General features: G+C 33.2%; 1 protein-coding gene across 1 annotated transcript in view; it reads left to right on the top strand.

The window, feature by feature from the left end:
- Positions 1-27,685, top strand: part of dpr1 (defective proboscis extension response 1) — a 707,346-nt gene that overhangs the window by 418,885 nt on the left and 260,776 nt on the right. The window contains exons 3-4 of the mRNA XM_075312145.1: positions 18,388-18,465; positions 18,593-18,725. Of these exons, the coding sequence (XP_075168260.1) occupies positions 18,388-18,465; positions 18,593-18,725 (211 nt within the window). The remainder of the gene's footprint in view (positions 1-18,387; positions 18,466-18,592; positions 18,726-27,685) is intronic.

The following is a 27,685-nucleotide window of genomic DNA, read 5'->3' as shown; positions in this document are numbered from 1 at the left end:
TATTAACCGATCTTACTCAAAGTTGGCTAGATCCAGTCCTCTCTAGTACTAACTATATGTGCAAAATTTCATCGAAATCGGTTCAGATGTAGATATAGCTCCCATATAAGTATCGCCCGATTTTGAAAGATTCGCCCCTAGTAACTTTATGTTTGACCATACAGGCCTCATTTCTTAACTGATCTTACTAAAATTTTGCACAAGGTAACCTTTTGTGGTATTAATCGAATCCGCAAACTATTATGCAAATTGGTTCAGGTTTAGATATAACTTCCATATATACGCATCGCTCGATTTTCCCAAATTTGGTCATAATACTCTTATTTATTAACCTATGTTACTCAAATTTCAAATTTTCATGTACTAGCCGATCGTATTTATACGTACTTGTAGCTCTTACATAAGAATACACTAATTTAACGATTTTCTCTTTTCTAATAATGGGCTCAATATTAGTAGGTGCAATATCAACTACACCCAGTGTTGCTAGAAGTACTAGAAATACTCTATATGTAGATTTTTTTTCTAATATTTAGCGTCTTGTAGGGACGTAGGGCCACAATGTAGGGATATTTTCACTCAACACAATTTCTAATAATTTTTACATTTTGGTGGAGGAAATTAGAAGCCGGCAAGGCTTGATCTTTAACAATGTGTGGTAAAAACAGTTACCACTCGTGCCAAAAAATCTAACAAAATTTTAAGATTACCACAAATCTACCGAATAATTATTACTATAAACGTTTTTGTCAACACTTTATTCCTGTAGAAAATTTTATTTCTATACAAAATTTTGTCAAAATTGTATTTCCATAGAAATTTTTTTCAAAATATTATATATATAAAAATTTTTTTCAAAATGTTATTTCTATGGAACTTTTTCTCGAAATTTAATTTCTATAGAATTTATTATCAAAATTTTATTTCTATAGAAAAATGTCTCAAAAAAATTCTATAGAGATTTAACAAAACAAATTAATATTTTTGGTAGAATTCTACCAACTGTGGCAACCGTGGTGGTAATACAAACAAAGATAATTGAGAAGAAGATGCAGTCAACAAAATATCATAAAGTTTGCGTCGACGTGTCTCTCAAATGTACTGCCGTTTGCGTCGGAAAATATCATAACATTTGTGTTTTTCATAAATTTCTGAATAAAAACCCGTAAAAGCAATACCAAAACGATTGTAGAAAATTAAAATAAAACGTATGTGTATTTTAAAGCGAATATTCATTATGGTTTTATGTGAATATTGCCGTTTTAAATTTATTCCTGGGCAGAGCTGTTTTGGAAAAAATTGACAAATAAAACAATTTTTTTTTCATAGCCCTCTACACCTTGACATTTGTGTTCTCTTTATAAGAGCACAATGCTTAATCTTGTTATACTCAATTATCTTTGATACAAATTTATTTTCTAGGTTATATACGTTGCATTTTCATGTTTTAAGACAATAAAATGCTTATGTTTACCAATTCAGTAGGGGTGGTTTAGGGTATGATATAGTCGGCCCCGCCCGACTTTCTACTTTACTCACTTGTTTTTTTTTTGTTATGTTTATTTATCTCTCTGAATTCTTTACTTTTTGTTTTGAAAATTTTTTTTTTGTTTTATTTAGAATTGAAGAAGGAATAAAGGAAAAATAAAATTATTTTGAGTTTCTTTATTGCTGATTTTTTATAATTATGTACTCATTTCTACACGTCACTGCTCGATTTAAAACAAATCATATGACATAGGACGCTTTCTTACAACACGATCAACTTCAAATTTGACACAAAGTAATCCTTTATAGTACACATTTTGCCTTTTTATTGTCATTATACTCTGATTATTTGGAAATACGATTTATTCCTTTTATCTCAGGATATTGTTATTGAAATCTGATTTATATTTTTTACATTTTTCATATATATATATATTTTTTTTATCATATATCAAACACTTTTTAATATATTTATTTTATCTCAATTTAAATAATCCTAGCTTACAATTTCAATCTATAAATACTCTTAAGATATATGTATGTCCACATTTAAAGCATAATGTTTTCGATATCCGTTTATTGTTTTTGTTTCCTAGAAACATAAGAAAAATACCAAAAAGGACTAAAAACTATAGAAGCAAAGCCTCCCCCTAGCATTACCAATAGAACTCTTGAGAAAAGTAAGAACAGGACCTTAATCTCCTCGTAGAGAGGATATGATGAAAATATTGTTCATCTCACATCCCATGATAAGAAAATCCGCTTTTATGTTGTTTTTTTTTTATACAACTAATAAGCCTTTAGGGGATAGATACGGATTTCTTTCAAATATTCATGTTTTCCAATATCTAAGATTTGTTAGAACTAAAACAAAAACAAATCAACTATACAAAAAAATTGCAAATATTTGTACACAATTCCAGCTGTCATTTTTCAGGTATACAGAAGAAGCCAAAAAACTCTATAGGAAGTCTGGGTATTTCCACTTTGTTTTTTCGGTTTGTTTATGTCTTAAATATTTTTCTTTTTTTTTTGTTTTGTTTTGCTGTATCTGTGGTCAGACAGGCATTTGACACTAGCCATTGTTTATTTATGTATTTGTTTGTTTAAATGGTGAGAAGGTCAGTTGAGTTAAGGTATTTTTTTAAGCTGTCTTTCTTTGTTTCTTTGTTGGCAATGTAGTTGTGCTCTATACAAAAACAACTTAACAAAAAAATAAATTAATTTTTAATGATCTATTGATGATGGATGGGTGTAAATAACAGTATTTGGCTTTGAACTTAAGATTGATGATTTATTTCAAAGCTTTACCCAAACAGTAGCCAATAGAGAAAGTGTGGATTGAAATTGTATTAGGACAATATAAATTTCGTTGAGACAAAATATTGTTGCTTGTTTGGATCATATTTCAGTTTATTTTTTATTACAAATTCAGAGGGTTTGGTCTTCCTAGTGGAACGAAAGGATTCTTTTCGGACATGAGAAATTAAAAAAATGCTGTCATTTTGAAGCAGAAAGTCTATTGGATGCACTCCACTTGGACTCTTCATTGATGCCTGATGTTCACAACTAGACCTATATTTGGTTATGTGTCAAGAAACGATTAAAACAAGAAAAATCGAATTGACCGGTATTGCCGACGTTTAATACAGAAGGACAAGGTGAGGTTAGATATAGGGGCAGTCCGATATTTCAGGCTCACTTAGACTATTCAATCCATTGTGATACCACAGTGGTGAACTTCTCTCTTATCAGTGATTCTGCTGCCCGATTCTATGTTAAGCTCAATGACAAGCGACCTCATTTTTATAGCCGTGGCTGAACGGCATTCCACATTGAAGTGAAACCACTTAGAGAAACTTTGAAACCCTCAGAAATGTCACCAGCATTACTGAGGTGGGATAATCCACCGCTGAAAAACTTGTTTATGTTTGGTCGAAACTGGGTTTGAACCCACGACACTATGTATCCAAGGCGGGCATGCTAACTAAATTGCTCCACGGTGGCTCCCTACAGAAGGGCAATAAATAGAGTATTCATTTGTGCCAAATTCCTTTGGGATTATTCCATGATAGCAACATTTGTCTAATGCCTAAACTATTAATTATTCGTACATACTTCTTTATAGATCCAAAATACTTCTAGATTTTCGATTTCTGGCAAATCAGATAAAAATTTGGATATATTGAAGATCAATAAATTAAATTGGGATATTGGTGTATATGGTGCCTATACCAAAATATAGACGGATACACTCGACATACACTAGTAGAAAAAGTTTCGTTATATTAACGAAATGTGTCGTTAAAAGTCAGCCAATGAAACAAATTCGTTAATACAACGAAATTTTTCCTTATTACGACGAATTTTCTATTAATCAACGTAACGTTTCGTACTATTAACGAATATTTTCATTGTATTAATGAAAATGTTTCGTTATGTCAATGAAAATGTTTCATTGGCTGAATTTTAATGAAATGTTCTTTGTGTGTACTTATGTGGACCTAGTTTTCAAGTTTCAGGAAAATCGGATAGAAATCAGTATGTCTAGATGCTTAGGAAGTCAAATCGGAATATCGGTCAATATGGGGGATATACCAAAACTTAGCCCAATTCACACCATATTCTGCACATCTGTTTACGAACTTTACCCTACAGGAAATGGATCATCCACAGGACCGATACAGGTCTAGTCCCTGCTGTGTATGGACCAGTTCCAGTTCTGGTCACAACGTATGGAAGGGACCAATCACTTTAACATTGGTTTGTCATTGACGGAGGTAAATTTACACTTTTTTAGGGCACGTCTTGGGCTTATTACAAAGGACACGTCCAGGGACAATTTAGTAGGAGCACCCCACAGACAGGTATTCATGAACCAGTCTAGGACAAACTATTGGGAATCTGTTTGCTTTTTGGCACGAATCGCATCAGAAGTTAAAAACTTTCGAACTAAGTGCACAAAAAAAATCTGATTCAATCACGAAATTAATTGATCCAATTAAATGTTTAATTAAAATGTCTTCAATCACGAAAATGATAGTATCAATCACAGTTTTAATTAGGCATAGAAAAATTCTTGATTAAAAAATTTATTGATTTCATTAGCAAATTTCAATCAATTTTTAATTGATTCAATTAAAAATTTAATTGATGTTGATTGCAAAACTCAATTAATTTTTTTAATTAAAAAAGGTAACCATTTTCAATTTCTTTTTACATTGGCTTTAGAGTTTTTATTTGGAATAACTTGATTGTATGTATTTCAACATTTTTAATTAAAAAAATGTTCATCACTTTTTATAACCTCTACCATAGGATGGGGGTATATTAACTTTGTCATTCCGTTTGTAACACATCGAAATATTGCTATAAGACCCTATAAAGTATGTATATTCTGGGTCGTGGTGAAATTCTGAGTCGACCTGAGCATGTCCGTCCGTCCGTCCGTCTGTTGAAATCACGAAACAAGCTATCGACTTGAAACTTGGTACAAGTAGTTGTTATTGATGTAGGTCGGATGGATTTGAAAATGGTCATATAGGTCAACTTTTACGTATAGCCCCCATATAAACGGACCCCCAAATTTGGCTTGTGATTGCTCTAAGAGAAGCAAATTTCATCCGATCCGGCTGAAATTTGGTACATGATGTTGGTATATGGGCTCTAACAACCATGCAAAAATTGGTCCATATCGGTCTATAATTACATATAGCCCCCATATAAACCGATCCCCAGATTTGACCTCCGGAGCCTCTTAGAGGAGCAAAATTCATCCGATCCGGTTGAAATTGGGTACGTGGTGTTAGTATATGGTCTCTAACAACCATGCAAGAATTGGTCCATATCGGTCCATAATTATATATAACCCCCATATAAATCGATCCCCAGATTTGTCCTGCGGAGCCTCTTAGTGGAGCAAAATTCATCCGATCCGGTTGAAATTTGGAACGTGGTGTTAGAATGTGGTCTCCAACAAACACGCAAGAATTGGTCCATATCGGTCCATAATTATATATAGTCCCCATATAAACCGTTCTCCAGATTTGATCTCCGGAGCCTCTTAGAGGAGCAAAATTCATCCGATCCGGTTGAAATTTGCAACGTGGTGTTAGTATAAGACCGCTAATAACCATGCCAAAATTGGTCCAAATCGGTCTATAGTTATATATAGACGATACCCAATCACACAAAAATTGGTCCTTACCGGTTCATAATCATGGTTGCCACTCGAGCCAAAAATAATCTACCAAAATTTTATTTTTATAGAAAACATTGTCAAAATGCTATTTCTATAGAAAATTTTGTCAAAATTTTATTTCTATAGAACATTTTGTCAAAATTTTATTTCTATAGAATAATTTGTCAAAATTTTATTTCTATAGAAAATTTTTTTTTCCAAATTTTACTTCTATAGAAAATGTTGTCAAAATTTTTTTATTTTGTCAAAATTTTATTTCTATAGAAACTTTAAGCTTAATTATATACGTATTTAATCGGCCTTATTTAGTTTAATATATACCACGTATGGACTATGTGGTATATATTACGGTGTTAGGAAGTTTTAAGATACCTTGCCATCGGCAAGTGTTATCGCAACCCAAGTAATTCGATTGTGGATGACAGTCTTCAGTAGAAGTTTCTACGCAATCCAAGGTGGAGGGTACATAAGCTTCGGCCTGGCCGAACTTACGGCCTTATATACTTGTTTTAACTGACTTAGTCTTCCGAATTTCATTAAAAAGTTAATTGTATCAATTAATTTTGTAATTAAAAATTTTAAAATTTTCAATCATTTACTTAGTTAACTTAATGTTTCTATCTTGATTAAAAAGTTAATGGTATCAATGAATTTATTAATTGAAAGAATTTTCAACTTCAATAAACTTTTTAATTGGAAATATTTTGGTGATATTTTTTTCTGTGTATATAGCCAATAAGATTTTATGACTGTTTAAAAATTGCGACAAACTGGAGCACTGGTACCAGTCCTGTGATATGTCCGTCAGTGACAATTTGCACAAATTTCCCTGTGGGGTAAATAGAACTTCAGGCAAATCGGATAAAAATGCTCAAGACACCAAAACAGGCGGGGGGAGATTGGTTTGTATGGGGGCTATATCAAAATCTGGACCGATATATATCATCTTCGAATTTGACCTTCCTACAGCCAAAAGACGAGTTTGAGCACGATAGCTTTGTTATTGAAGACTGTAGCGTGATTATAATTCAAGGAAGGTAAAATGGTGGAATATCATTTGTCATATTAGATCTATCTAACCCATAAATTTAAGTTAACGAATTTCTGATGGATTTCTTGAATCACAATTTCTTTGGTTCAAATGATACCTTTCTTGAATTTTTTCAATTTAATCGTTAAGGTTTAATTCGTCGATTTTGGCCACTATGAAAAAAAAAAAAAAACAAAAGACCAATTATCAACATTTGTATCTTTAGATGAGCTTTGCACATAAATTTTATAGCAAACCAAAAAAAAAATGTTCTTTCCAAATCAATACCTTCCAGAGATTTCAAGAAAAATTTGTTACACGTGTCTTAGTCGTTTTTACGATACAAAGAATAATTCCTTTAAATTTGATATCAATCAATTAAAAAAGACAATTACAAACCAGTTACCATACATTAAACCGGAGACTGTGTATTCACTTGTATTTCGTTTTGCTTGTATTAAATGAAAGAGAAAAAACATTTTTTTAATAGGGATTTATTGGCTATGAGCAAATAAAACATTTATTACCATGAAAATGAGAAGGTAAGGTCACTAAGGATCTTATAAACACAAAACAACCTCCAAGCAAATGGTCCAATTCACTTCAAAGGACTTGAAGTTGAACTTAACTTTTCGAAGAAATGCTTCCCAAGGATATTTCAACAAAAAGAAAAACACAAATAAATTTGAAAATATTCACTCAAGCGGATGATAAAAGTACACCCTTTCACATTGCTCTCCCCAGACAACAAAAAAAAAATCACCAAGCTGAAAATTATTTGAAGTAACCAGAAAATCTTCTTCATTTAAAGGTCATTAAGTAATTAAGTTGCCAAAAAGAAACAAAAAAATAGGAAAAAATCCATTCATACACGTGTTGGCCTCTTAAAAAACTGAGAAGGCAACGTTTTCATTATACGATGGAAGGGTTGTTTCTAGGTCTTTACATGTATAATGCTATTCAAATTATAAATTCCTGAATTTACTTCAAATGTAAAAAAAAAGTTGAGGCAGCCTTGGCTGTGGTAGAGAACGAAGGGTGTGAAAGGTTGGGTATTTTGGGAACTAATAAATGAAATGTGTTTACAAAACATCAATGAATTAAAAACATTAGCAATGTAATTACGGATCCCTTTTTTTCTATGAGGCCTTTGAACCACATTGACCTAAATTTTTGTTGTCATAAAAGTGAAAATGTTTTCTCTATAGCAAAAGGACGATATTTTAAGTTTATATCACTTTGTTTCTCATGGAAGTCTAGAAAACAAGGACGAAAATTCTTTCATAAAATATATTCACACTTCGAAAACGATCGATTTTTATACCCTGAACCAAAAGTAATAAAGATTTGCATGAAAATGTACCTAACATAAATTTTAGTTCTACACGCAAAGAAAAAAAAACGTTTGGGAAACGTGTACCGAAAACGTTTTCTTTTGTTAGAGTTTTTTAAATGCTTCGAAAATTTTAAACTTTTATCACCAAAAAATTCGTTTGTTAAAAAATTTTTATTTTTTCAATAAAAAAAGTTATTTTTGAAATAACAGCAAAGTCCATTTCGTTTACATCCAACACTGTTCTTTTCTGACTTTAGGTCTTTAATAAGATACATTTTACAGTTCAAAATTTAATGTACTACAATGTAATGTGGAACATTTTTTCGGTAAAAAAAAGCGGGGATCGAACCCACGACCCTTGGCATGCAAGTCGGACGTAGCAACCACAGCTCCACGGTTCCAAACTAAATGTTTGTTTCTGTTAAATAAACTTTGTTTATTCGGTTCGTGGGCGCCGCAAGCTATGCTATATAAATATAACTTATATGGATATTTGTCTATTGATGACCATAACAGGTACATAGCTCAGTGGTTAGTGTGTTGGCTTACAAAGTGCATGGTCCGCGGTTCGATTCTCCGTCCAGGCGAAAGGTAAAAAAATTTTAAAAATTTATAAAATCGTATAATTTCTTCTACATTGTTGGTATTACAGGAAAAGGTGTTAAGAACTAAAAAACCTCGTGGACGTGAGAAAGATGTGAGGGAAAATGCAATTAGCAAGAAAACAATGTTTCTTTTTTTGAGTTTGTCTTTATGAAATTGTTTTTACATCCTGGAAAAGAATAAACGTTTATCACAAAAAGTATATACTTTTCTTCCAAATACACTTCCTTACAGCGAAAAGCAAATGAGAAACGAACTTTGTTTGTCTAAAAATTTCGTTTGGGAGGAAAGAATTATTTTTTTGCGTGTAGGCTCCATTAGTGTTACCATTGAATATTTCAAAATAATTACACAAAAAGTATCACTTGTAACAAAACGTGGCACACACATTAAAAAAAAAGTGGCACAAAATGTGGTATATACCGACCATAGACATTCTTCTTTGCATATTTTCAGGCGTCACAATTGTACGCCTAATTACATTGTGTTATTACAAAATAAAACATGGCACACAGGGAAGTACCCAGTTTACCTACCGTAGGTATTTTTCCTTGCATATTTTCAGGCGTCACAATTATACGCTTTATTACATTCTGTTATGAGAAGGAAACATTTATTATTTATTCCGAAAAATCGTAACAAACTGATCAATCGAAGTATTGTCCGTAGCCTGTTACTACTGTTTTTTATCTTTCTGGCGGAACCGCTTCCTCATAAGAACGAAAATGCTGAGTAGGCAGGTCATTTATTATCGATCAGAATAAGTTTCTGTTTCAGAAGGAGCAATGGCTGAGTTGCGGGTGGATTAGGACTTCCCATTTAGGTTAGGTTAGGTGGCAGCCCGATGTATCAGGCTCACTTAGACTATTCAGTCGAGTGTGCTAATGCTTATACTAATTTAATTCGTATTTTGTCTTTATTTAGGTGTACCACTTTATCAAAATTAGCGTGCCTTCTTTTTCAGAAAAGTGACACTTTTTGTGTCATTTCTAAGTTTCATTTCTGAATTGAAATGTTTTCTGGTACCAAATCTTAAGTCGACTGATTTACACATAGACTTTAATTACCAAAAAATGTGTCTCAAGACAGATGGACACCGTTAGATTGATTCAGAACCTTATGCCTACTAAATTTGCCAAATCACCAGAATTATCTAACTTTTAGCTTTAAATCACAACAAAATGCCCCTGGCAGGCCGTTGTGATAGTCCAATGGATTGAGATCTGGAGATTTTGATCGCCATTGTGCTGTTGAAATGAAACGAGGAACCCCTATTTCAAGCCATACTTAGTAGACGCGTATTGAGTGCTATGGAGCTGAGCCCTGTTGGAATGACTATGGTCTGCGGCCGAAAGGTTTTTTGTACAGGGCTTCAGTATTGTATTTGTGACATTTCTCCAATAATATTCGAAATTTATTTTGGGTCCACTGTCGATGACCCATTAGTACCATCGGAGCCGCTTGAGCACTGATCACCAATTGAAGGTTTAAAGTTTCAGCTGACCTCTGGGGCAAGTAAACCCGATTTATTTTTATTGTTCAGAGACGGCTCAATTTGGAATGGCTACTAATTAGATAGACACAAATTTGGTAACTAGCCACTTTCGTGCAAACGAGGCTTTTTCCAGCCAAACTTTTTTTGTGCATCAAAGGCTTTAGTCCAAAGTCATTTTTGAAATGTGTTACATCCGTTCTTGTAATATGTTCGACTTAGGAACAAGATTTCTACCATTTAGGCAAGGATTTGTATCACATCAGACCTTTACTTTTTAGATCACTATTGATGTTTTTTTTTTTTACTATTTGAAAACGATGTAATACTGCCAGTATCACTGTAACGAGCAGTGATTCGAGATACAAAACATTTATTGATATTTATGCTGCAGGAGGGCTCTACTGATAGCCACTTGTAGTTTTCCAGGAAAATATAAAGCAACCACCATATCACGCTCGAATTTCTTGTTTGTTGGAGACAACATTCTAACACCAGGTTCCAAATTTCAACCGGATAGGATGAATTTTGCTCCTCCAAGAGGCTCCGGAGGACAAATCTGGGGATCGATTTATATAGGGGCTATATAAAATTATGGACCGATATGGACCAATCCTCGCATGGTTGTTAGATACCATATACTAACACCACGTACCCAATTTTTACCGGATCGGATGAATTTTGCTCCTCTAAGAGGCTCGGGAGGTCAAATCTGGGGATCGGCTTATATGGGGCTATATATAATTATGGACCGATTGCGACCTATTTATGCATGGTCATTAGAGAACATATACCTACACCATGTACCAAATTTCAGCCGGATCGGAGGAAATTTGGTTCTCTTAGAGGCTCCGCAAGCCAAATCGGGGATCGGTTTATATGGGGGCTATATGTAATTATGGACCGATATGGACCAATTTTTGTATGGTTGTTAGAGACCATATACTAACACCATGTACCAAATTTTAGCCGTATCGGATGAAATTTGCTTCTCTTAGAGCAATCGCAAGCCAAATTTGGGGGTCCGTTTATATGGGGGCTATACGTAAAAGTGGACCGATATGGACCAATTTTTGCATGGTTATTAGAAACCATATACTAGCACCATGTACCAAATTTCAGCCGGATCGGATTAAATTTGCTTCTCTTAGAGGCTTCGCAAGCCAAATTTGGGGGTCCGTTTATATGGGGGCTATACGTAAAAGTGGACCGATATGGCCCATTTGCAATACCATCCGACCTACGTCAATAACAACCATTTGTGCAAAGTTTCAAGTCGATAGCTTGTTTCGTTCGGAAGTTAGCGTGATTTCAACAGACGGACGGACATGCTCAGATCGACTCAGAATTTCACCACGACCCAGAATATATATATACTTTATGGGGTCTTAGAGCAATATTTCAATTTGTTACAAACGGAATGACAAAGTTAATATACCCCCATCCAATGGTGGAGGATATAAAAATTAAGAAAATTGGTTTTATATAATTGCAAAAGTTTTTTTATATATTCGATTATTTTTAAATTTATTAACCAATAATATAGAATTATCAGTTCATTAATCGAAGCTATATCTATATAGGTCTCAAGCTTATATTTTCAATTAGGTTGTTGTAGCGAATCCAAAATAGCCGATATTTAAACTTTTGACCAACAAAAATGTAATACCATTACAAAATTTTTTCTCTATTCTGTAATCTTTATTGCCAGCTATAGCTCCAATATGCAAAACTTTCGCTTTAATTTAATAAACCTTTGATTGTAAGCCCTTTGACCATCCTTTGACTCATCTCTCTATATTAGATAGACATTTTCAATATTTTTTCTATAGCGATGAGACACCAAATTTAATGGGTTTTTGTGCTGTAAAATGAATTTTCACTGAAAAAACAAATCTCCTGTAACATTAACTCAAAGCCATATAGAAAAACGAACGCAGGGAAAAAGAGAGTAAAAACGAACCAAAAAAAAAAAATTCGGCAAACAAAATCAGGGGCTTCGTCACGCCCGAATGCATTTTATTTTAACGTATTACGTGATTTAAAACATTTTAAAACAGCAACATAGCAAGAGAGCGACAGAGCGCGAGAGAGAGATGGAGAAAAAAAAACACCGTTAATACTTCCAGCCATTCGATAATGTAAACAATATTTGCTTCCCCTGGGGCATCACGAGGCAGGGATGGGGCTATTCGCAAGGCGTTAAGACCTCAAAAGTTAAGTGTAAATATTTGTGTTTTACATGCTTGAAGTCCCTAGGGTGGGGGTTGGAGGACAATGGTTCGAGGCAGAACGACAATATTGTTGCTTTATTGGATTTTTTTTTTTTTGTAAATAGAAAATCCTTAACGAAATCGAAAAAAAAGAAACTGAAAATTTGTTGGTTATTGCAAGGATAATGCCATGAACTTGTATTTGTTTAACTTTTCCATCGAGCCTTAAATGCTCTTTGGAATATTGTGAGACAAACAAAGTGAAGTGGTTATGTGTTAAACATCCATCATATGTGTGAGGATGATTTTTTAATATTTACAATATTGTTTGTTTTTTTTTGTCCCTGAGAGTCTGGCTTTTACTTTTCTTTCGTTGTCCTTTTCGACGATGACATTGACATTTGCGAGCATGTCATCCATGGTGAAGAAATGGTTGACACCAGGGAATATATGAGTAGGAATTTGCTTTCGTCACTTGAGGTTAATATAAGACAAATTTTGGGCAATGTCTATGGATTTGGTTTTTTTTTGTGCCTTTTTGACAGTAAAATAATTGCTCTTGCAAATAAATTTAACCAAGACATTTTAATATTTCCCATATGCACTGAAAAAAACTTGACCGCTTCCAAAGATTTTGTCTTCGAACATAAAATTTTGGTTATGATTCCGAAGGAAAGAAGTGAAAATTCATGTAAGGTTACATTTAGACACAAAAGTCAAGTTAACCTTAGCCAAACCATATTTTCTTTCATATGAAGATAAATTCTGAGGGAATTAAATCAAAACTGCAATGAATTAGCTCCATTTGACTATGGTCTGAATGACTGAATTTTCGACCAAAATTTCATGCCAAAATCTTTGAGTTTGAGTTGCAGGTCTAAACGTCAAAGAGTGAGCTCAGGACGGGGTATTGGATATGAACGGCATTCAAAGTGATTGAAATATTGAACAAGCCCTCAATGGCTGATCTAAAAGCCGAAAGCTCTAAAATTGAAGTGCAATAAAAAAAGAAATATTTGGATTGTTGATCACAGTTTTTATCATTTAATTGCAGCTTGTGAATAGTTCTCAAGTACAACCGCAATGGTTAATTTTTAAAGCGAAATAATACAGAACTGCAGACTGTATTCGTAGTGACTTCACTGCAGATCAAAATCTCAGTGATTAAACTTCAAACAATTACAAATAGAACTAGAGTGATCAAACCCGGTGATAAAAACTGGTATACCGGTTTATCTTCTCACACCGAGACCTAAACTTCAACATTTAAGCAAGCGGGTGGAAACCCCTAGTGCTCTAAATAAAAACCAAAGTTCAATCGATTGAATTGCATAACCAACCCACGCATTTTCTAGATCCAAGCCTCTGTCAATGCATATCACAGAAACAAGCTTTATGGGAGAGTACGAAAAAGGAATGTTGCATTAATTGCATTCAAAACAATGAAAATCACATTATAAAATGAAATGTCACATTTTGAATACAGGCTTAAAAGTCAGTGATAAAAGCAAACAGTTTACTATAAAACACCTTTTTAGGAAGGTTCGAGTGTAGCTCATAGTGTGTTTAGTAAATTTGCAGAATTTATTTTCATTATTGCTAGATAGTAGTAAAGTAAAGGATTTTATATAAATGTATATGATACTTCATTCTCAAACAGACACACCATGCATAGAACCAGTGTTGCCAGGTGATTTTTGATTCTTCCCCCCAAATCTTAAGAAAAAAAAACCCCTAAATTGGTCTAAGCTTTTTTCAAAAACCCCCAAAAAATTTCACAATTTATAAGAGTACAAAAAGTGGTCCCAAAATTACGTGAAAAAAATCCTGTAGTGATACACTTTAAAAATTAAATTTAACACAAATATATATCCTGAAAGAAGAGTTCTTTCCTGAGAAAGGAAATTTTAGAAAAACTAAGTTTTCTTTTGATGCTATTTTTTTTCGTTTGAAGTAAATAAAATTTGCTATTTAAGAAAATACTTTAAAACAAAAGAGTATTTCGTTTGTTTAAAATTTCATCCCTGAGCAAATTATTTTTTCTATGGATGTAATAATACAATATGTATATCAATTTAAAAAGCGGGTTTACTCTTAAAAAGCTTTCAGCTGCTAAGTTAAAATACGATTGTTTTTAATTTTGTCAAATATTAAAAATGCCCTTTCAACAGAAAAAAAGATAACGAAAATAATGCTATTGGATACTTGTTTGTATTTAGGATCTTCTTGTTGACTTTCCGCATCTTTTTTCTCATAACTCATGCTAGAATTGTTCCGAATTTGCTTGAGAATGGCTCCACTTTATAAGGTCTGAAATAATTTTTTAACCCCAAAAATCCCCCCAAATAAATTTTACCCCTAAAAATCCCCCTAAACGTGAAAAAACCCCCTAAATTTGGGGGGAAAACCCCTAACCTGGCGACACTGCATAGAACACACTTACAAATGACCAAAGCCTAAAAGCATGCAATTGTTTTGGAGGATTTCGAAGGTCATGTTCACATCTCGCTAACAACAACAAATGAATACAACAGAACAAATGTGAGAGCCAGAGAAAGAATTGTAACCTCAAACGCTTTGTCTGCTATGGAATTCCGAGAATGTTCTTAATGTTTTTACTATTGCATTGAAATGTTGGATTGGAAAATGTGGATACAAAAAAAAACACAGTTTGCCTCATTTGTAATTTTACTTCTTTTTCTTCATGGAACTTTGGCTATAGTCGTTTTTTTTTCTCTCTGGTGTTGTGACAAAAATGTAATTAAAATTAAGTATAACCGCCAAACAATATAACAAAACGAACTAAAAGTAATTAAATAAAGGTTATAAATTAACCAAAAACAAAGTGTGAATAAGGTTGGAATTTATACTTAGAATTTTTTTTGGGGGGGAATCGAAAGCAATATACACAAAGAGGAAAATTAAACAAAAAGGAGCTACATCAGACGCTATTATTTAGGACTTTACTTGTAATCGATAATTTTTTTATATGAGAGTGCAATAAGGCCATCAAAGGAGAGGACGTGCAACATATACATAATTTGTACAACAAGTCCAACTGTCATTTTGTCTTGGCTTAACAGCGGCAATGTAGACCACGTCAACCAGAGCCTTAGAGAAGATACTGGACTTAAGACCTATAGAAGTTCAGATCAAAAGTATGGCCGCCATGACTGCAATTATATTGAAGTTGTTAGGAGATTAGACGGAAACACGACGAACCATCAACGAATAATAGAAGAGAAGGTGGATGAAATGGCGAAAGCCGTGATCGTATGCTTGATTTGACCTTGACTTTTCTATCAAATAAAATTTTGACAAAATTTTTTAGAAATAAAAATTTTCTAAAGAAAAAAAATTTGTTTTGTTATTTTTGATTTATTCTTCAATCATTTTGTTGTTTTTGATTTCAGCTTAAAACCATGCATTGACTAAACTACAAGTGCAGCTTAACCAACAGAGGAAAAAATGTTTGTCAAATTTATTTGGGTAAAGCCCTATAGACTGCACGATGGTAGGATGGACGCACGTTTCGGAATTACCACATTCGTAATCAGTAAAATTTTCTTTAGAAATAAAATTTTTACAAAATTTTCTATAAAATTAAAATTTTTACAAAATTGCCTATAAAATTTTGACAAAATTTTCTATAGAAATACAATTTTTACAAAATTTTCTAAAGAAACAAAATTTTGACAAAGTTGCCTATAGCAATAAAATTTTGACAAAATTTTCTATAGAAATAAAATTTGGACAAAATGAATAGAAATAAAATTTTGACAAATTTTCTATTGAAATACAATTTTGACACAATTTCCTGTAGAAATAAATTTTTGAAAAGTTTTCTATAGAAATAAAATGTTGACAAAATTTGCAATAGAAATAAAATTTTGACAATTTTTTCTATAGAAATAAACGTTGTCAACATTTTCAATAGGAATAAAATTTTGACAAAAGATATTTTTCTTTGGTAGTTTTTATACCCTCCACCATAGGATGGGGGTATATTAACTTTGTCATTCCGTTTGTAACACATCGAAATATTGCTCTAAGACCCCATAAAGTATATATATTCCGGGTCGTGGTGAAATTCTGAGTCGATCTGAGCATGTCCGTCCGTCCGTCTGTTGAAATCACGCTAACTTACGAACGAAACAAGCTATCGACTTGAAACTTGGCACATGTAGTTGCTATTGATGTAGGTCGGATGATATTGCAAATGGGCCATATAGGTCCACTTTTACTTACAGCCCCCATATAAACGGACCCCCAAATTTGGCTTTCAGACCTTCTAAGAGAAGCAAATTTCATCCGATCCGGCAGAAATTTGGTACATGGTGTGAGTATATGGTCTCTAACAACCATGCAAAAATTGGTCCACATAGGTCCATAATTATATATAGCCCCCATATAAACCGATCCCCCCATTTGGCTTTCGGAGCTTCTAAGAGAAACAAATTTCATCCGATCCGGCTGAAATTTGGTACATGGTGTTCGTATATGGTTTCTAACAACCATGCAAAAATTGGTCCACATCGGTCCATAATTATATATAGCCCCCATATAAACCGATTCCCCGATTTGGCTTTCGGAGCCTCTAAGAGAAACAAATTTCATCCAATCCGGCTGAAATTTGGTACATGGTGTTGGTATTTGGTCTCTAACAACCATACAAAAATTGGTCCACATCGGTCCATAATTATATATAGCCACCATATAAACCGATCCCCAGATTTGGCTTGCGGAGCCTCTAAGAGAAGCAAATTTCATCCGATCCGGCTGAAATTTGGTACATGGTGTTAGTATATGGTCTATAACAACCATGCAAAAATTGGTCTACATCGGTCCATAATTATATATAGCCCCCATATAAACCGATCCCCAGATTTGACCTCCGGAGCCCCCTTGGAAGAGCAAAATTCATCCGATTCGGTTGAAATTTGGTACGTGATGTTAGTATATGGTATCCAACAACCATGCAGGAATTGGTTCATATCAGTCTATATTTATATATAGCCCCCATATAAACCTATCCCGAGATTTGGTTTTGGAGCCTCTTGGAGGACCAAATTTCATCCGAGTCAGTTGAAATTTGGTACATTGTGCTAGTATATGGCCGTTAACATCCTAACTAAGTCCTTGTCGGTCTATAATTATATATAGCCCCCAGATAAATCGATCCCCAATCACAAAAAATTGGTCCATATCAAGTTTATAATTGTATATAGCTCCCATATTGCAATTCTAGCTCTCTACCACGTATGGACTAACTCACAATTTAGAAATCGATGTTAAGAAGTTTTAAGATACCACAACCCAAGTAATTCGATTGTGGATGACAGTCTTTCGTAGAAGTTTCTACGCAATCCATGGTGGAGGGTACATAAGATTCGGTCTGGCCGAACTTACGGCCGTATATACTTGTTATTTATTTTTTTTTTTTTATATTTAAAGTTGTTTAAGATGTTCTTCCCTAGCTCAACTTAAAAAATCCTTACTACATTTATCGACATGTGATTAAGTACTTATGTGGTGGAGAGAATCTGTTCACGAAATTTTGTAATGGAATATATACGACACTCTAGTATGGTAATTTAGCGAAATTCCACAACAAATTTCAAATTTGGTCTAGAAAATTTAAATTTTCTATTGAATGATAAACAATATTCCCTGTATATTTGAGTATACTACAACAAAACAATTGTTGCCTTTTTTGGTTTCTACCATGACGAAAGGTTATTAATGTTTACGACATTTATTAATTTGCATATTTGTTTGCTTTTCATGTGGCCTGTGGTTGATGCCTCTTAAAAAGCATTTGCTTTTATTGTTACCCTTTTGTCGCACTTGAGAAAAATGGAAATATGTAAATAAATGAATCCTTTAAAAGACTATCCTAACAATGGGGGATTGTATTATTTTCAATAAAAAGCAAAACAAAAAAAATTGAAACATTCAAAAATAATATGCTGCAAGTCCTATGAATGTTTATTTATTGCTTGTCTCTTTTTCATTTCATTTTAGGTTTCCTGGATCAGAAAACGTGATTTACATATCCTAACAGCAGGCTCCACAACATACACATCCGACCAGAGGTTTCAGGTAAGCTTATAATGGAAAATTTACATAAATGGAAATTAAAAGCAAATAAGTGTCGATGGTATTATGTCCAAACTCTAATCCATGGCCATTTTATGGTTCTTTATCAAACGCTCAAAAATATATGCAGGTCTTGCGTCCCGAAAACTCTGTGAATTGGACTCTACAAATCAAATATCCCCAACCTAGGGATTCGGGGATATATGAATGTCAAATAAACACCGAGCCCAAGATGTCTCTGTCATATACATTCAATGTTGTGGGTAAGTTATGAAAGCAAATAACAAATATTCAAAATCAAATGTATCATAGTGAAATTGAAATGGAATTTAATCTGCATTCCAAATCGATTACCATTAAATGATGTGGGTTTTTGTTAATAAACCTAAAGAATTTTCTTTCACTTTCTTTCTTAATACTCATATGAACTCGTATTAATAGAGAAATATAATTAATATGAATTATACAACCCCTTGTACGGATACCTCCAGCGACCAGGGGGCCGTATGATTGATGATATTAATGAAATTGTATAAATTATACATTCATCCATTTAGCACATATCGTTCATCTTAATGCTGACCATTGGTGTTTGCATAGCCAACGAAAAGAATGCAGACACTTTGGTTTTTCATATTCCGTATATTAGCCTGATTAAGGCCGTGTGGGAGTTTTGGGTTGAATTTTAATGAAAAGTTAATTAAGCTCCTTGGTCAGTTAATTATTTCGGAATTTTCCATTTGATGATGTTTGACTGGCAATTTGACACACTTCTGTAGTTGTACACAATAGCATACATAAATAAATTGAGCAAACGTAAATTAATGATATTCATTATGCAATTTTCTTCTTTGCATTTCATAGAGAAATTCCTATTTGGCTTGGATTAAAATCTAATTGGGAAATGATTGGAATAAATTAAATTATTGGTTCATCAGCAAGAATTTCATAAACTTGTTAATAAAAGTAACAACATATACGAGAGCTGCCTTTTATATTTCGAAATTGGAGAACAAAAACAAATATTAATCAACGAAAATCGCTTTATTACTTTTCACAATATTCACCATTAAGATATAAACAGTCCAATCCCTTTTTTAATCTTTAAACTTTTTATCTACTCTTGAACTATTTTTATACCCTCCACCTTAGGATGGGGGTATATTAACTTTGTTATTCCGTTTGTAACACATCGAAATAGTGCTCTAAGACCCCATAAAGTTTATATATTCTGGGTCTTGGTGAAATTCTGAGTCGATCTGAGCATGTCCGTCCGTCCGCCCGTCTGTTGAAATCACGCTAACTTCAGAAAGAAACAAGCTATCGACTTGAAACTTGGCACAAGAACTTATTATTGATGTAGGTCGGATGGTACTGCAAATGGGTCATATGGGTCCACTTTTACGTATAGCCCCTACATAAACGGACCCCCAAATTTGGCTTTCAGACCCTCTAAGAGAAGCAAATTTCATCCGATCCGGCTGAAATTTGGTACATTGTGTTAGTATATGGTCTCTAACAAGCATGCAAAAATTGGTCCACATCGGTCAATAATTATATATAGCCCCCATCCGATCCGGCTGAAATTTGGTGCACGGTGTTCGTATATGGTCACTAACAACCATGCTAAAATTGGTCCACATCGGTCCATAATTATATATAGCCCCCATATAAATCAATCCCCCGATTTGGCTTTCGGAGCCCCTTGGAAGAGCAAAATTCATCCGATTCGGTTGAAATTCGGTACGTGAATTTAGTACATGATATTTAACAAGCATGCCAAAAGTGGTCCATATCAGTCCATAATCAAATATAGCCGCCGTATAAACCGATCCCAAGATTTGGTTTTGAAGCCTCTTGGAGGAGCAAATTTCATTCGAGGCAGTTGAAATTTGGTACATTGTGCTAATATGTGGCCGTTAACAGCCATGTCTAACTAGGTCCATATCGGTCTATAGTTATATATAGCCCTGAGATAAATCGATCCCCAATCACACAAAAATTGGTCTATATCAAGTTCATAATTGTATATAGCCCCCATATAAGCAACCCCCCCTATTTCAATTCTGGCTCTCTACGTACCGTGCAAAAGTCCATATCGATTCGTAATTATTTGTAGACTTACCTATACATACCTTTTTGTCTAATATATACCACGTATGGACTAACTCACAATTTAGAAAACGATGTTAAGAAGTTTTAAGATACCACAACCCAATTAATTCGATTGTAGATGACAGTCTTTCGTAGAAGTTTCTACGCAATCCATGGTGGAGGGTACAAAAGATTCGGCCTGGCCGAACTTACGGCCGTATATACTTGTTTTTTTTTTATTTTAACGCTTTACCAAAATCTTTCTGTCTAATTCACAAAGTTCATATTTCAGTTATCTTAAATTAGTATATTACCAAACCCTTTCAACTATTCATAGCTATTATATCACATTTAGTTCTTAAGAAACAATATTATAATTAAAATCTTAATAACAAATCCAATAAATTAGAAAACTCTTTTAACCCTTTCGTGATAAAATATAGAAATTTATTCATTTTTCCCAAAGATAAGAAATATCTCTAGTGAAGTTTATTTCAAAATGTTAGCACTATTTTGGGAATTTTGCACCCTTATATATCCTTTAAAAACCTTTATCTTTTGATATGGCTATAAACTATCTCTTCATTTATTAAAAGCCTTATTTAGAATTTTAAACAAGGTCAGTTGAGAAGCCTCTAGGAAAAACATAAAACTCATCATCTTTCTTTCAGAGAAATATCCTACACTCTGTTTGCATTAATCCCTTGGCATGTTATTAAGCCCATTCCAACTCAATATGGTTCTCATGAGTACTACTGTTTGGTGGTGAGGGGAAAAACCTCATATTTTATCTAAATTGTATAAATATCTTTACTCTTAAATATGCATAAAATCCATTATTTATGTACATACATAAGAAAAACACTTTGAAATCTCTTTTTTGGGCTGCCTAAGCACTCATTCGAATCCCTCCTCCATATAGACAACACAAAAGTCCATATGCTTTAGTCTGGCATCATCAATAAACAACAAGAAGAGAAGAGCAGAGAGCAACACTACTACCATTAACATCACAAATCATCAACAACAAACACTCACAACATCAAAAATATGAAGATAAGAAATAACCCTTTTTGGAACATTTGAAGAACTTTATAAACATTTTGTGTTGTTTAAAATTGAAAAACTTTCAAAACACACACAAAAATTTGTGGCAAATTTGTAATGATTGGAGTATAGAGAAAATGAGGGGGAGGTCATACATTCAAGGAAAAATTATGAGTTTTAAAAGAAACGGAAACACCAAAATGAAGGGATAATAAAATCTTAAGACTAAAAAAATTTGTGCTTGTAATAGAATAATAATTCCTAGAAATAATGTAAAATATCCTCTTAAGAAAAACACATTTGCTTAGCCTAGCTCAATGTATAAATATTTCATATGATAGCCCTTTATTAGTGTGTAATATTCTCCCATCTTCTACTCTCTTGTGTTCACAGTGAATACAAGATAACAACAACAATTTATTATTCAGTTTTTTTTTCCTGTTGTGAGCAGTATAAGCATAACTTCAGTTAATAGGAAGCCCAAAATAGAGAAAGGAAGTCCGAAATTTTACTCTATAAAATGTTCGTCTCACAAACACACACACATACATAAAAATAAGACTTTGATGTAAGTATGAATAATGAATGTAGTAAGAAAACAAGTGTAGTGTCTTATTCCTATAAGGTATAAAGGGTGCAAAATAAAAATCTTAGATATCAGCTTGTCTCAGCTACACTAAAAATATATACCTAATATCAAATAGCATATGGTGCAACCTAAAGATTAGCATAAGAAGGATATTAAGGATATATATTTTTTTTAAATAAATTTTAAGGATATTTTTGTTAAATAAAGAAACTTTAATTAAGAAGAAGCGTATAATCCATTCTTTTTTCATTAAATTAAGCACACGCTCCTTCCCAGCAAAACAAGCCTCGCCAAAAATGTAATGAAAATGTTCTTTTTGTATCCGGAATGGGTGCAACATTGACGCAAAAGCGATGAATTTAACATGGGCTTGTCATAGGACGGAAGCCCTCCATTTCAACAGCCGTTGAAATAAATTGTTATTAAAGAAAATTTTTATGTTGAACAATATTTTTTGTTGATATAACAAAATTGGTTGCTAATATAACAAAATATTACAAAAATCGTAATTGTATTTAAAAATTACGTTGTTAGCTCAAATTTAAATATAATTTTATATATTGACAGGAAAATTCATTGATATTTTTTGTGTGAATAATAGGGGTAAAAATCCACAAAATTTCGTTTCGAAATCAAGGCATTGTTTTATCAGTTGTAAACTGATAAAGATTCCTATAAAACTAAAAATGTGGTTCTTATAACTCCAGAATCTGATGCAGTCGCCATATGTAGAAACTTTAAATTGTACTTCGGGAAACATATTATTTGAATCGATCTTCTAAAGCTGGCATGTTTCTTAACATCCATTTTAAATGCTATATAATTTGAAGCAACCCCCATCGACCAGGGACTTTCAGAGAAATCTATTTTATTTGATTCCTAGTGGTGGTTATTTAAGATTCGATCCAGCCCAACTTACGGCTGTATTTTTAAACTAAAATATATTTATATGTGAATGCCTTTATTATTATACCACAAAAAGAGAATGGCAAATTAGTTTAATGAGACTCTAAGCTAGATGGGTTTCTAAAAATGTTTAAAGCTATACAGCTTTGTAATAATATCTGTACTTTAAAGAGTCATATCTTTCACTCGGAATCAATCCCAAAATCCTTAAAATGAAAAAAAAAGTAAATAAAGGAGGAGGAAACCTTTTCTTTTGTTAGGAATCAATACCAAAACCTTTAGGAAAAAAAAAAACAAAATTTTTGGAATCATCAGAGTTTTTAGTTGGACAGACGGACGATGATTTTTGAGGAAGAAAATATTGACTAGATGAGTAGGCGAACTAACTGATAAGTCCCCGGTCTGACACATAGATGGCATCGCTAGCATTAAATGCATATTATTTTTATATAGTACCAACCTTCAAATGATTCGTGCCAAAATTTGACGTCTGTAAGTCAATTAGTTTGTGAGATAGAGCGTCTTTTGTGAAGCAACTTTTGTTATTGTGATGGAAAAAAAGGAATTTCGTGTTTTGATAAAATACTGTTTTCTGAAGGGAAAAAGTACGGTGGAAGCAAAAACTTGACTTGATAATAAGTTTCCGGACTTTGCCCCAGGGAAATCAACAATAATTGATTGGTATGCAAAATTCAAGCGTGGTGAAATGAGCACGGAGGACGGTGAACGCACTGGACGCCCGAAAGAGGTGGTTACCGACGAAAACATCAAAAAAATCCACAAAATGATTTTGAATGACCGTAAAATGAAGTTGATCGCGATAACAAAGGCCTTAAAGATATCAAAGGAACATGTTAGTCATATCATTCATCAATATATGGATATGCGGAAGCTCTGTGCAAAATGGGTGCCGCCCGAGCTCACATTTGACCAAAAACAACAACGTGATTCTGAGCGGTGTTTGCAGCTGTTAACTCGTAATACACCCGAGCTTTTCCGTCGATATGTGAAAATGGATGAATCATGGCTCCATCACTACACTCCTGAGTCCAATCGACAGTCGGCTGAGTGCACCCATAGAAGGAATATGATCACCACAAACATGTTTTAAGAGCAAAATGTTATTTTTGGTTGGTGACCATGTAACATGGTTTTCGCAACCATATTATTTTCTCGGAAATCATGTATCTGATTTTGGTAAGCAGGTTATATTTGACGAGAAAATAACATTTTAGTGACAAACATGTTACATGGTCACCATACAAAAATAACATTTTGCTCTTGAAACATGTTTGAGGTGATCATATTCCTTCTCTGCGTGTGACAGCGATCGGTGGACCGTCTCCGAAGCGTGGAAAGACTCAAAAGTCCGCTGACAAAGTAATGGCCTCTGTTTTTTTTTTTGGGATGCGCATGGAATAATTTTTATCGATTATCTTGAGAAGGGAAAAACCATGAACAGTGACTATTATATGGCGTTACTGGAGCGTTTGAAGGTCGAAATCGCGGCAAAACGGCGTCATATGAAGAAGAAAAAAGTGTTGTTCCACCAAGACAACGCACCGTGCCACAAGTCATTGAGAACGATGGCAAAAATTTATGAATTGGGCTTCGAATTGCTTACCCACCCACCGTATTCTCCAGATCTGGCCCCCAGCGACTTTTCTTGTTCTCAGACCTCAAAAGGATGCTCGCAGGGAAAAATTTGGTTGCAATGAAGAGGTGATCGCCGAAACTGAGGCCTATTTTGAGGCAAAACCGAAGGAGTACTACCAAAATGGTATCAAAAAATTGGAAGGTCGTTATAATCATTGTATCGCTCTTGAAGGGAACTACATTGAATAATAAAAACGAATTTTGACAAAAAAATGTGTTTTTCTTTGTTAGACCGGGGACTTATCAGCCAACCTGTTATCTTGCGAAAGTCGCAATGTTTTGTATAGGGCCATGGAATCGGACAGCACTCAGTGATAAGAGAGAAGTTCACCAATGTGGTATCACAATGGACTGAATAGTCTAAGTGAGCCTGATACATCGGGCTGCCACCTAACCTAACCTAACCTTTGTATAGGGCCTACATTTTTATGTTTAAACACCCTGGGCAAATAGTGTTTTAGGATTTAAATTTTGTAATAAAATATTAATAACATTAATTATAAATGGTTTTAAATAGTGTTTCACAAAAAAAAAAATATATGGGATTAAAAATTCCAAAGATTATTTTCTTTGCCTTTGATTTTTATATAAACTCCAATTTTATATACATTAAATTCTGTAATTATATCCTTCTCCATTATTACCAAAACTACTGTTCTATATTCCAACTACTTACGAAGATAAAATCTATCACTGCAATTCAAACAAATACAGACAGAGCAAACAAACCCTAGGATAACTATTCAAATTTAAAGCTTAAGGATATTTATCTTTCATATGTGAAGAAAACTAATAAACTTTCTCAAATCAGATAGTTAAGTAAAGATTAAAGTGTAGAAATCCCCAATGGCCACAAAATCTAACATTTGTGACCTGTTAATGGTAAGGGAAAACTTTTATAGAGAATTTCAGCAAAGACATTTATTGACATTTAAATAAAAATTTAAATACTTTTCACACACACACATAAAGAGTACATAAATTTAAACAGGATTAAAAGGCAATAAGCAAACGAATGAGCATTACAAATAGAAACTCACACATGTTTATTGGTTACTAATGATGGCAGATACAAGGTTGATTGTTCTCCTTGGGGAAAAATTCATTAGTAATCTAGAAAAAGGCCTACTATGAGAAAGATTTACATTTCGATGGATGGTAAAAATTCAAGCAACAACTTCCTTTATAGGTGTGTATTACATTGCCAGAAATAGAAAAGTTCTTTTTTTGTTGGTGTCGAAAATACCCTAAAATCCTTTTACATTGTTTTGTTGTACTTATGTTGCCTTAGCTTTCAGTTATCCTAATTTATTGCTCTACATGCATTTTCGAACATTTGTATCCTTTTGCTTTATTTGATTTTACTCTGGCCTGATGCTTGATCCTTTCGATAGCATTCATTCTGCTTTATATCAGTTTAAATAATGTTTTGCTACCATTTGGTGCAAAATTTCTATGCAAATCTATTTTAAATTACCTCAAAGATTTACTGAAGTATTAGCAAAACCAGCAAAAAAAAAAAGAAAAAAAATGCCAAACATATTGGATTTCGTTTTTTTCTTTTAACTCTAAGGAATTTTCTCTTTCGAAATCATAAAATCAAAAGGATGCTTGGGAGTTGTTGTATGTGTGTGGCTGAGTGTATTTCAGAGTAAGAAAGAGAGCTAGTAAAGACCCCAGAAACACTTTGTTTTATTCTTTTTCTCTTATGTTTTTTTTTTTTTTTTTTTTTTTTTTTTTTTTTTTTTGGGAAATTACCAAGGCGTATGATTAATGGAATTTGGTTTCTGGCCAAGCTGGTATGTGTGATATATGCACTTTATGGCATTCTTATGGTATTTTAATGTTTCCTAAAAAACATATGAAAAATTACGATCACATTTCATTTAAAAACAAACCAAGCACAAGTTGGAAATTTAATAAGAACGTAATCACACAGCATGTATGACATATAAGTGATCTGATTTTTTACTGCTATAGTAGCAAATAATCATAAATTGCAGAAACCAACTACCAGGAGTGACATATTACAAATAAATTGGTAAATGAATGAAATACACTCAAGCGAACCCATCATAGAAGCATATAAAAAAATTATAAAATAAACCTAATTTATAAAATAGTTATGAACTTAAAGAGATAAGAAGTGGCTACTTGATGTAAATGACTTAATATTCTAAATTAATTTGAGGAAAAATTATCAAACAGAAATAATTTTCCTGACAAAATTTGTATTCTATATGTCGTAAAAAACGAAAGTGTTTTTTTTTATTTATTTTTAAAAAATCCTGGCATTTTAAATAGAGAAGTGAAAAAATCGAAAGTCGACTTTGAAAAACTCCAAAAGTCAAAAAATTACTTTCAACTAAAAAATCAAAAAGTCGATTTTGTATTGAAATAGCGACTGTGATGCAGATTTAACGATGACAAATCATCAAGACGTAGAGAGTCGTCAATAGTAATTGATGTGGCGACCATAGACCACTATTTAAAATATTTTAAAAATCAAAAAAGTTAATGTTTGTAAATTTCAAAAAATCGAAAATTATGTCGAGTTTAACAAAAAAAAAAAAATAAATAAAACCCCAAATTTGAATTGAAACTAACACGTCGATGTAGATTTTTCTTGCTGATTATTCATAAAAATGTCGAATACCACACAGAGATGGTCTGTATCAAACTTTTTTAGGTTTGCGATTGTCGCAAAAGTTGTAAACGTCGTAAACGTCACATACGCATCGTAAATGTAGAAAAAGTAACAAAAGTCGCAAACTCAAAATACTTTAGTCGCGTCAGCTAGGCAGCGAATTCGATGATATCCAAGACGATGGTATGTTCGAAGAAGTTTCAATTCTTAGGAATGTTCACAATTTTCGGTTTTAGTCGCCACATTTTCCCTATTGCATTTTGCACGAGTACAGGGTAACCGTG

Source organism: Haematobia irritans, chromosome 5 (genome assembly GCF_050003625.1).
Source record: "Haematobia irritans isolate KBUSLIRL chromosome 5, ASM5000362v1, whole genome shotgun sequence".
NCBI classification, from domain to species: domain Eukaryota; kingdom Metazoa; phylum Arthropoda; class Insecta; order Diptera; family Muscidae; genus Haematobia; species Haematobia irritans.
Note: the sequence above shows the minus strand (reverse complement) of the source record. Positions and strands in the feature narration are given on the sequence as shown.